We start from the raw sequence: 12,009 nt of genomic DNA, 5'->3' as shown, positions 1-12,009 counted from the left end.
AGACGGGCATCGCGCCGGCCCAAAGGTGCGGAATGCTCCGCATCTTTGGGGGCCGAGCCCCAACATTGAGGGGCTAGGCCGGCGCCGGAGGGATTTCCGCCCCGCCAGCTGGCGGAAATGGCGTTTGTTGCCCCGCCAGCTGGCGGAAATGGCGTTTGGTGCCCCGCCAGCTGGCGCGGAAATGCGGCGCATGCGCGGGAGCGTCAGCGGCCGCCGACAGTTTCTCGCGCATGCGCAGTGGGGAGAGGGAAAGAGTGCCCCCACGACACAGGCCCGCCCGCGGATCGGTGGGCCCCGATCGCGGGCCAGGCCACCGTGGGGGCACCCCCCGGGGTCAGATCGCCCTGCGCCCCCCCCAGGACCCCGGAGTCCACCCACACCACCTGGTCCCGCCGGTAAATACCAGCTTTGATTTACGCCGGCGGGACAGGCAATTTCTGGGCGGGACTTCGGCCCATCTGGGCCGGAGAATTGAGCGGGGGGTCCGGCCAACCGGCGCGGCCCAATTCCCGCCCCCGCCCAATCTCCGGTACCGGAGACTTCGGCGGGGGCGGGATTCACGGCGGCCAATGGCCATTCTCCGACCCGGCGGGGGGTCGGAGAATGACGTCCAGGATCTCTCTCTCTCTCTCCGAGCAGTCTTTCAAAGAACTTTCTATCCAGAGAATGGCAAGTAATCCTGTGTTTGATAACTTCATTTAAAAGTGTTTTCTGAAATGTAATGGGTTTTGCTTGATTGGAGATAATTGACGTATCAGTTAGGAGTTAAAGTTTTGCATTTTGTTGTTAAGCATTATTTAACTGGTAATTGTAAGCTATATTTCTGTGATGTTGAGGTAATTTAATGCTGTGTTAATAATAAGGTTTGTTTTAATACACCACTCCCCCATTTGTGCGTGGAATCACTCCTGGAACAAAGTAGCCTTTCCTCACAGTTTTACAAATTTTAAAGAAGTGATTTGGGTTCCTGTCCGGTATCCCAGCAAACGTTTAGCTCTGGTCCAGGATCGTAATAATGATGGCAGTTTCAGAAAAGATTGAACGTCTTGGGAAGATAATTAGATTCTCTAATAAATGTTACTTGCTGTTAATCAGCCCAAGCCTGAATGTTGTCCAGGTCTTGCTGCGCATGGGACAGGACTGGAGTTGTGAATGATGTCCAAGCAGATCACATTGATAAGTCCCCCTTCGGCTTCCCATAATAGCAAAATCATGATTCTCCTAACAGCTCACTGGCAAACTGCAGCATTTGATGTGCTGTTGAACGACAAAGAGTGGGAAAGCCTCGGGATCCATTCCCAATCTATGCTGTATCAACTGATCCCACAAAGGGCAGCAGCTCCTGCGCTATAACTGACCCAACTGCCCATGGACTTAAGCTGTGGGGCTGGATTCTCCAAAAATGGGGCTATGTACACACGCCGGCGTAAAAACGCTGCCCTTTCATGCCAAACTTTCCATAAAAGCATTAAGACCTATTCACCTACCTGCAGGGGGCTGGTAGGGCTCCGGAGTGCTTCTCGCAGCTTTCACTGCGCGAACGGGCCTCCACACTTCCGGTTCTGAGTCCACGCAGCGCATGCCGAATGCGATGGCGGACTCAGCCGGCGGACCTGGACCGACAAGGAAGGTCCCAGCGATCTGCCCCGCACTGCCCCATCTAACCCGCCCGATCGCCGCCCCGGCCACCCATGAGGCCCCCCACCAGGGCGGCGGCGGACTGAGTCCGCAGCTGCCGCGCGAGAGTCTTGACCAGCCAGACATGGTTAGAACCATGCCATCGGGAATTCGGCCAGTCGGGACTGGAGCATTGCTGGAAGGCCTCTGGCAATGGCCCCCCAGCCAAGCCTAGTAAATGCCCCCCCCCCCCGCGGCGCCGGGCCCGATTCGGGCGTAAAAGTGGATTCTCCGCCCTCACGCCAAACGCGATTTCGGCACGGGGCTGCGGAGAATCCAGCCCACTGTTCCTGCTTCTGATTGCTTTCCACTAAAACTGACTGGAGATGGTGCGGATGTGGAATGGGGTTTGAATGAACTCTTTTGTTGATTAGTCACAGCAGAGTAGGAGAGAGTGGTATACCTTTATTAAAGCAGCAATAGTTTTGCCTTGGGTAATATTACTGGGTTTTCACAGTTAAACATCTATGCTGGAATGTTGCCTGGAGGGTTTTTAAACTTGTGGGTCTGGGGGGGAATGTTTTGTGTGACTTTTTTAAAAACTGTGCAACTGTAATCTTGAGTTTTTAAGTTTCCTTCTTGTTAATGTTTGACTTTCAATTCCTAAAGTGTTGCCGGACTTCATGCTAATGAGATGAGTACATTTTCTTATTGCTTTCTGAACACAAATAAAAAGGCTATGGCCTGTCAGGCAAATTTCCCTTTAGGATTTGCTTTGTTCAGCAATTAACATATGCTGTGGTCATAAAACAAAAGCAAGTCTTGGCCTATATTTGATAATGGAGGAAAACATATGAAACACTATAATGCTGGAAGGGTTCAAGAATAGATTTAATTTGTTCACGTTGTATGATACAAGCAAAATAACCAAAACAAAAATTAAAAAAGCAATACACAGCTTTAAGTTAATTTTTTTTAAAACTGTCTCCGCCACCTCGCTATAAACCCAAATCATTTTCCAATCCGTGCCATCAATTCTGCATTGGCAGCGGCTTTTGCCCTCATATCTTTCGCCTTGGCGAGGTCAATGAGGATGCTGAGGATGTTGGTGGGAACATCCAGAGACAGGGAGAACCTGGTGCCCTTGGTGTTCCTCCTGGACACCATAATCTTCCTCCCCCGCAGCAAATCAAGGCGATATTGGTGCGGGAAGGTGAATGTCCTTCTGGGCCAGTGTGTCACATTGTTAAGGGAGCGAACCACCGCAGGGGCTTCACGTTTGACTGACGAGAGGTCAGGAGACTGCTTGCTTTTCTCCGCTGGCAGCCCGTCGGTCACGAGACTCCCGAGGCTCCTTTCCAGGATTCTGACGGCCAGCAGTGTTTCCGTTCCCTCCCCTGACATCTTGGGTGCACTTTCCTCATTGCTGTAGCTGCCCGCAAACCTTTCGCTGTTGACCTTCTGAGCTTTCAGCGAGATTCCGGACATGACGAGTAGAATTGACAGCATCACGAAGCTTTGGCTGAACATCCTGAATTTGATCTAAAGAGAAAGGGAATATCATGGAATTGGTACCGTATGAAGTTCCCGAATGTTACAGAAAGGATACAAATTGCAGAGGTGCGGAATATAATTTGTGAGCCACCAATAGCACTGGAATTATAAAAGTATAGCAAACATTAGGGGCAAGGGGCAGCACAGTGGCGCAGTGGGTTTAGCCCTGCTGCCTCACGGCGCCGAGGTCCCAGGTTCGATCCCGGCTCTGGGTCACTGCCCGTGTGGAGTTTGCACATTCCCCCCGTGCTTGCGTGGGTTTCGTCCCCACAACCCAAAGATGTGCAGGGTAGGTGGATTGGCCACGCTAAATTGCCCCTTAATTGGAGAAAATGAATTGCGTACTCTAAATTTAAAAAAGAAAACAAAGAACATTAGGGGCAGGAAATTCCTGTTGCTGGCCAGCACGCCAGTTTACCAGCACCATCCTTCGCCCCCAGGCCATGATTGGGATTGGAGTTGGCAGCGTTATCTGCTGCAAGCAAGAGGAAGTCAATTAAGGCCTATTATCTCAGGCCTATGGCCAACTCCCTGGAGGTGTTCCACTCAAAAATGGTGGAAGAGCCCCTGAAGGCATTTTTTAAAAATTTAAAAGTTTAAAAATTTGGAGAGTGAGGGAGAGGATGGGGCAAGGTGGAGGTGTCGAGTATCTCTCGCTAACCTACTGCTCTTTCCAAGCTGGAGGGCCTCTGATCCAGCTTCGAGAGTCAGCCTGCTGCCCTTAATCGGAAGCTGGGCCACCCCTCTGGCCACTCATTCGCCAATTCAGGGAAAGTCGCTGCCAAATGACCATTTCCCACCCAGCCTGTTAGAAATCTTGCCTTCAGCTCTATTTGACTTCAATGCCAGGGTCCCGGACAAAGGGCAAAATCTTGCCCCAGGTGCCGACTGTGGCCCAGCGGGTCGCACTCTGACCTCTGAGTCAGAAGATGGTGGATTCGAGTGACACTCCAGTGGCTTAAACACAAAATCTTGGCTGATGCCCCATTGCCATGCCGAGGGAGTGCAGCACTGTCAGGGGTGCTCTTTTTCAGATCAGTCATTAAACCAAAGCTCTCGAATGCCTTCCAGGTGGGTGAAAACGATCCTACGGCGCGATGTGAAGAGTTCTCTCCAGTGTCCTAGTCCATGTTTATCCCTCAAACAACATTTATTAAAACATCATTGGGTCATTGAGTAAGTAAGTAAAGGTAAAGTCGCCACAGTCCCAGATGACCAGAGGCTGCTTTCCTCTTTGACGAGGAGAGCTGATTGATGGTGATTTAACCACACCTCAGGCGAGGGGCAAGGTTCAGAAGGCCTTCATGAATAACCTCAGCCAATCTGGGACATTTTTGAAATTAAATTTGCTTATTGTCACAAGTAGGCTTCAAATGAAGTTACTGTGAAAAGCCCCTCGTCGCCACATTCCGGCGCCTGTTCGGGGAGGCTGATACGGGAATCGAACCATGCTGTTGGCCTACCTTGGTCTGCTTTCAAAGCCAGCGATTTAGCCTTGTTATAAACAGCCCCTTTATCACATTGCTGTTTGCGGGAACTTGCTAGGACGGCTATGTTTCCTACATTACAATAGTAACTAGGCTTCAAAAGCACTTCACGGTGCAGTGGTTAGCACTGCTGCCTCACAGCGCCGAGGACCCGGGTTCGATCCCGGCCCCGGGTTACTGTCCGTGTGGAGTTTGCACATTCTCCCCCTGTATGCATGGGTCTCACCCCCACAACCCAAAGGTGTGCAGGGTAGATGCATTGGCCACGTTAAATTGCCCTCAATTGGGAAGAAGATGAATCAGGTACTTTAAATGTATTTTTAAAAAGCGAGTCAAGAATGTGCCAAGTACCTGGTGGGTCACACCATTCAGCTCTTCAAGCTGAAGTGACACTTCAGTTGTACAGAGCCTTTATCAGACCTCTCCTGGAGTAGCTGCCTTCAATCGGGACCACTGCACCTCAGGAGGGATATATTGACTTTGGAGGGTTGTGGAGTAGGGCACATTCACCAGAACGATACTGTGACCAAAAGAGTTAAATTATAAACCATAAACTGGCCTCGTAGTTCCTTGTGTATGAAAGATTGAGGGGGTTCTCTAATCAAGGTGTTGAAAATGTTTAAAGTGTTCATAGAATTCACAATGCAGAAGGAGGCCATTCAGCCCATCGAGTCCGCACCGGCCCTTGGAAAGAGCACCCTACCCCAAGCCCACACCTCCACCCTACCCAGTAACCCCACCTAACCTTTTGGACACTAAGGGCAATTTAGCATGGCCAATCCACCTAATCTGCACATCTTTGTATAGCGGGAGGAAACCGCAGCACCCGGAGGAAACCCACGCAGACACGGGGAGAACGTGCAGACTCCGCAGACTGTCACCCGAGGACGGAATTGAACGTGGGATCCTGGGGCTGTGAAGCAGCAGCGCTAACCACTGTGCCGCCTCAATGAAATGGAATAGTTAATTCCTCCAGTGGGAGAGTTAAAAACAAGGGTCCATGGCTTTAAAGGTAGAGCTAGACCATCTGTGGGGGTGGGGATCAGGAAGCACGTCTCCACACAAAGCAGTGGAAAACTGGAAGTCACTCTCCCAAAAGACCAATAGACTTTTTATTAGCTAAGGATATCAAGGCGAAGGTGGTTAAATGGAGTAGATAGGCAGTTAGCCATGATCTACTTGAACACAGGCTGGGCTGCAAGATCTACTCCTGTTCCTATGACGGTGGAAATATTCCCTCTGGTCATTACGTCAAGATAAACCTTTTCTCAGAAAACGTGTCAATAACTTTGCTAGAACCTGCTGAAAGAAAGTGCTGCATTCGCTGACATACAGGTCCTTCTCTCTCCCCCCTCTCCCCCAATCACTTTTCTAGTTCCAGGAACGCACTGCATGGAAGACAGGCGGAAGCACATTTAATAATAACTTTCAAAAAGGGGATAAACTTGCAGGACTGCGGGGGAAGTGCTGGGTGGGTGGGACTGATTGGATAGTTCTTTTGAAGAGCTGGCACTGTCTGGATGGGCGGAATGGTCTCATTCCGCGCTGTTGGGAGAACAGCAGAATCTCAGGGGTCTGCCTTGGGCCAGAGCCAAAAATGCAAATAGAATTTCTGCACTGTAAATTCTATGAATTCTATGAATTGAACCCAACCTCTTGTCCCTTTGTTACAGCGAAACACACTCACCGTCCCCTTGGATGTGCTGTCTGGCCGGGCCAGTCTGCAAACCCTTCACCTCCCCAGGGCACAATTATTCAACCACACTGCCACATTGAGTGGATGCCTGCAAACCCCTGCTTTAGAATCATAGAATTTATGGTGCAGAAGGAGGCCATTCGGCCCATCGGGTCTGCACCGACTTTTAGAAAGAGCACCCTACTTAAGCCCACACTGCCACCCTATCCCCGTAACCCAGTAACTCCAATTAACCTTCTTTGGACACTTCAGGGCAATTTAGCGTGGCCAATCCACCTATCCTGCACATCTTTGGCTGTGGGAGGAAACCGGAGCACCCGGAGGAAACCCACGCACACACGGCGAGAACGTGCAGACTCCGCACAGACAGTGACCCAAGCTGGGAATCGAACCTGGGGCCCTGGAGCTGTGAAGCAACTGTGCTAACCACTGAGCTATCATGCTAGGGATTGAATTAAACAATTTATTCGGGCTGGCTTTACCTCGTCACATACTGAAAACTCAAAAGCTTCCAAAGGCTATTTATTGCAAGCCTAACTTTTATGGTGGAATTCCTGACCTTCCCCCGTACTCAGACCTGTTGCAACCCTCCCAGTCCCCCCGAGATCTCGGCGCTCCTCCAATCCTGGCCCCTTGGGAATCCCACCACCACCATGGGCGGCAGAGTCGCTAGAATCTCCTCCCCAAAAACCTCTCCACCCCTCTCTCCTCCTTTAAGAGAGGAGGGAGAGAGGAGGGGGAGGGAGAAGGAGGGGGGGAAGGATGGGGGGAGGGGAGGGAGAGGAGGGGGGGGAGGGGAGGGAGAGGAGGGGGGGGGAGAGGAGGGAGGGGGGGGGGAGAGGAGGGAGGGGGAGGGAGAGGAGGACGTGAGGGGGAAGGAAGGGGAGGGTGAGGGGGAAGGAAGGGGAGGGTGAGGGGGGAGGGAGAGCGGGGGGCGGGGGGGGGGGTGGATATTGCCCTCTGATCCAAACAGCCAAGCGGGAAAGAACGGTGCAGATTCAGAGCTGAACCCTCCACCTCTCGATCACCAGTTCGATCCCCCTCTCCCCGCCCCCCCCCCCCCAAATAATTAAAACTTGCGACGTTCCGCAAAATTCCCTTCTCCCCTTGAATGAAACGGGGGGGGGGGGGGGAGTTGGACTTCCCGCTCTCCAAAAACCAGCAGCGTAACAAGTGTCCCAAATTCTCACTTCCAGACACACTGTGGGTCCGGTTAAAAATAATTCCAATTGAGTTCATAGCGCAGAGGTTGCTCATTTTCTTTTGGGGGCGGGGGGAGGGGGGGGGAGCCCCTACAAGAACATATATTTCACAAAAAACATGGTTATTTCTCACAGGCTGGTGGGCGATTCACACAAACAGTTTGATCGATTGCGCCTGAAATTGATCAGCTGCAGCGCGCCTCCGGAATGTAACTTTCACCAATAGTTCTGCTGCCTCAGAAAAAACGCATTAGTGCGCGACCCCCGTACCTGTGGAAGCTTGCGAGGTGAGAACTCCTTTGCACTTTGTCCCTCTCGCACAGATCGGATGTAAAAAGCTTCTCCGATTGTGCTTCAAACCACCCTGATTTATAGCTTCAGATTTCAGATCTGTTGATCTCTCTCTCTCTCTATAGATGCCTCCGGGGTCTGACAGTCTATAACTGCTAATGAAAGTATTCCCCTCTTACGTCGGAATAACTTGTGCCTAACACACACACACACAAAATCACTTAAGGAACAGGCTCTTAAGATCCTTGCCACCCTCACATCCGTGGCACCAGGAGATGAAAGATACAATACATTCCCTCCACTGACCTTCACAAGCCCAATTTAGATCCTTTTACGATTATCGTGACAGAACGCACCAAGTGATTTAAAAAAAATAACAAATCGTTTTCCAGGCACCAAATGGGCAAAGTCCTGCTTTTCACTCTCTCCCTCCTTCCCTCTCTCTCTATCCCCCATCCCTTCCATCCTTGTGGACAGGTCATTGGGAAGAAAAGGTCATTCCAGCTCTCCCATTCAATCGCATTGGGGCTTTTATCCAGTGAAGCGTCTCGCTTCCATAACCCCCTGCTGACAAAAAAAACCTACCAATCAGTGTTGACATTTCCAATCGACCCCCCCCCCCCCCCCCCCCCACTTCAGCTTCCACATATTTTGGGGGAGAGAATTCCAGATTCCAGGTGCATTTTTATACCTGGTTGCAGAATGTTCATGTCCACTCACTGCTTCCTCCAGATTTTCTTCCCCACCCAACCCCCTGGTTGTTGATCCATTGCAGGGATAATTACCCGGCTGCAGTCGTGCTAAATGGCCCCTCCATATGTGTGGCCCTCCATAGCGGATGCAACGGGAGCTTTTCGGCCGTGTAGACCATTACCCAATCGTGTACTCCGCAGGCAGGGGGTCCTGGAGAACAATCAAGAGCGGGGAATCCGGGCTCCGATCTTTGCCCCCACCCACACGGTGTGCAGGCAGTGCCACGGGCCTTCCTCAGGTGGGAATAGAGCCTGGATCCTTCAGTCTGGTTCAGTTCAGGCAGATTGCAACAAGCAATCGCAGGAGGGCTCCCGTGGGGAAATACCTTGTCCCAGATTTTTGCCATAATACTAACATATAACTAACATATATAAAACATATATAAACAGCAGTCCAAAGATATGCAGGTTAGGAGGATTGGCCTGATATTGCCCCCAAGTGTCGAAAGGTTAGGTGGGGTTTGGGGTTACACGGATAGGGCAGCGGTGTGGGCCCATGTAGGGTGCTGTTTCGGAGGGACGGTGCAGACGTGATGGGCCGAATTGCCTCCTTCTGCACTGCACGGATTCTGCGGTTCACTGTAATATACAGCATAATCAGTGCTCACTGTTGTTAAAGAGTAAATTGAACAGCAACTTCCAACTTCTGTTTAGAATTCATAGAATTTACAGTGCAGAAGGAGGCCATTCGGCCCATCGAGTCTGCACCGGCTCTTGGAAAGAGCACCCTACCCAAGGTCAACACCTCCACCCTATCCCCATAACCCAGCAACCCCACCCAACACTAAGGGCAATTTTGGACACTAAGGGCAATTTATCACGGCCAATTCACCTAATCTGCACATCTTTGGACTGTGGGAGGAAACCAGAGCACCCGGAGGAAACCCACGCACACACGGGGAGGATGCGCAGACTCCGCACAGACAGTGACCCAAGCCGGAATCGAACCTGGGACCCTGGAGCTGTGAAGCAATTGTGCTATCCACAATGCTACCGTGCTATCCAATTTAGCTTGTACCTCCACCGTTGTGCTGTGGCCATCCCCACCATCAAATCTGGCACTCAAAACATTCCAAGGGCTCAAAGCTCCAGTAATTTCCCACTTGTTGCCTCAAGCACAGTTGAAAAGAATGTGACAGGGGCTTCCAGATGTAAATTAATTTTAATTGTGTGCAAAGTCTGTATTACTGCCAATCCACCTCTCTGGTCATGAACATTTAACTCTGCAAATATGGAATCTCATTCTATTATCATTTAATTAGTGTGGGAGATTTTGAAAAATAATTATCTAAAACGTTTTCTGCCTCTTTTGCCTCTGTGTTCTTTAACCTATTTTTCATTGCCACTTTTTATTTGGCTTTGTGTACATGATTTTACATTTCGTTAAATCTAAATTTATATATCCCAGATTAAGGGCGATCGGTAGCACTGCTGCCTTACGGCACTGAGAACCCGGGTTCGATCCCGGCCCCGGGTCACTGTCCGTGTGGAGTTTGCACATTCTCCATGTGTCTGCGCGGGTCTCAGCCCCACAACCCAAACATGTGCAGGGCAGGTGAATTGGCCACGCTAAATTGCCCCTTAATTGGGAAAATAAAAAATTGGGTACGCTGAATTAATTTATTTTTAAATTCCCAGATTATGCATCCTGGTTTGGACTCTGCGTATCTCAGTGAGATTGACTGAAGAACCTTCCTGCTGCTTGCCCTTCTCACACAGACCATAGTTCCACCGATGAGGGCACCTTGCTGGAAATAATCCCTAAACAGCAGAACTTGCCTATCAAAGTGTACCAAAGTGTCTGCAGGAAGATGTCAGTGTGATAAATGTCAAGTATCATTCCTTCGCGGAAGATTGAGAAACCTGACAGCTCACGGCAGTATGGCCAGAGGCAGCCCCGACAAGACTAAAACCTTTTTACACATGCACGTCTTATTTTCTCCAAACGACGGCATATTGAATCAATCAGAAGACAAGGTGAGTGGAATAGGGTGATGGATAGGATTTGTCATGGTCACATATGAATTACACAGTGACTGTGTTTCTAAAGTACTTAATGGGCGGAACTGTAGCACGGTGGTTAGCACTGTTGCTTCACAGCTCCAGGATCCCGGTTCATACTTGGGTCGCTGCCTGTGTGGAGTCTGCACATTCTCCCCGTGTCTGAGTGGGTTTCCTCCCACAAGTCCCGAAGGACGTGCTTGTTAGGTGAATTGGACTTTCTGAATTCTCCCTCAGTGTACCCGAACAGGCGGCGGAATGTTGCGACTAGGGTAGTGTCACAGTAACTTCATTGCAGTGTTAATGTAAGCCTAATTGTGACAATAGTAAAGATTACATTATATATTATAATTAGCCACAAAGAGCTCTTGGGCACCTGCTTGTCATAAAGAAGCTACTTTTAAAATTATTTTTTACAGGGATATGGGCTACACTGGCTAGACCAGCATTTATTGCCCACCCCTAATTGCCCTTGAGAAGGTGGTGGTGAGCTGCCTTCTTGAACCACTGCAGTCCATGCAGGTACATCCATTGTTCTCTTAGGGAGGGTGTTCCAGGATTTTGACCCAGTGAAGGAACGGCAATATATTTCCAAGACAGGATGGAAAGTGACTTGGTGTGGAAACATGAAGATGGTGGGATTCCCAGGTACATGTTGCCCATGTCCTTCTCAAGGTCAAAGGTTTGGAAGGTTCTGTTGAAAGACCCGTGCCAAGTTTCTGCAGTGCATCTTGGAGATGGTACACACCACCCCTGTGTGCCTGTGGTGGGATGAAATGAAATGAAAATCGCTTATTGTCACAAGTAGGCTTCAAATGTAGTTACTGTGAAACGCCCCTAGTCGCCACATTCCGGCGCCTGTTCAGGGAGGCTGATACGGGAATTGAACCGTGCTGCTGGCCTGCCTTGGTCTGCTTTCAAAGCCAGCGATTTAGCCCTGTGCTAAACAGTCCCAGAGAGAAATGAAAATCGCTTATTGTCACAAGTAGGCTTCAAAGGAATTACTGTGAAAAGCCCCTAGTTGCCACATTCTGGCGCCTGTTAGGGGAGGCTGTTACGGGAATTGAACCGTGCTGCTGGCCTGCGTTGGTCTGCTTTCAAAGCCAGCGATTTAGCCCTGTGCTAAACAGCCCCGAATACTTAAGGTGGTGGATAGGGTGCCAGGCAAGTGGCTGCTTTATCCGGGACGGTGTTGAGCTTCTTGAGTGTTGTTGGAGTTGCACTCATCCAAGCAAGGGGAGAACATTCCATCCCGCTCCCTGGATTGGATTTGGGTTTATTGTCACGTGTACCGAGGTACAGTGAAAAGTATTGTTCTGCGTACAGTCCGGACAGATTGAAAAAAACAGAGGTCATACGATAGATACACAATGTACATGCATAGACACAGACATCGAATGAAGCACACG

At 50.2% G+C, this 12,009-nt stretch overlaps 1 protein-coding gene across 1 annotated transcript; it reads right to left on the bottom strand.

The window, feature by feature from the left end:
- Nucleotides 1-2,500: 2,500 nt before the first annotated feature.
- Nucleotides 2,501-8,277, bottom strand: ucn3l (urocortin 3, like). Its single transcript, XM_072470902.1, has 2 exons — nt 7,827-8,277; nt 2,501-3,159 (listed from the first exon to the last, which is right to left on the bottom strand). The coding sequence occupies exon 2, from the start codon at nt 3,145-3,147 to the stop codon at nt 2,629-2,631; it is 519 nt and encodes a 172-aa protein (XP_072327003.1). The 5' UTR covers nt 3,148-3,159; nt 7,827-8,277; the 3' UTR covers nt 2,501-2,628.
- Between the last annotated feature and the right edge of the window lie 3,732 nt (nt 8,278-12,009).

This window comes from Scyliorhinus torazame, chromosome 13 (assembly GCF_047496885.1).
Source record: "Scyliorhinus torazame isolate Kashiwa2021f chromosome 13, sScyTor2.1, whole genome shotgun sequence".
NCBI classification, from domain to species: Eukaryota; Metazoa; Chordata; class Chondrichthyes; order Carcharhiniformes; family Scyliorhinidae; genus Scyliorhinus; species Scyliorhinus torazame.
Note: the sequence above shows the minus strand (reverse complement) of the source record. Positions and strands in the feature narration are given on the sequence as shown.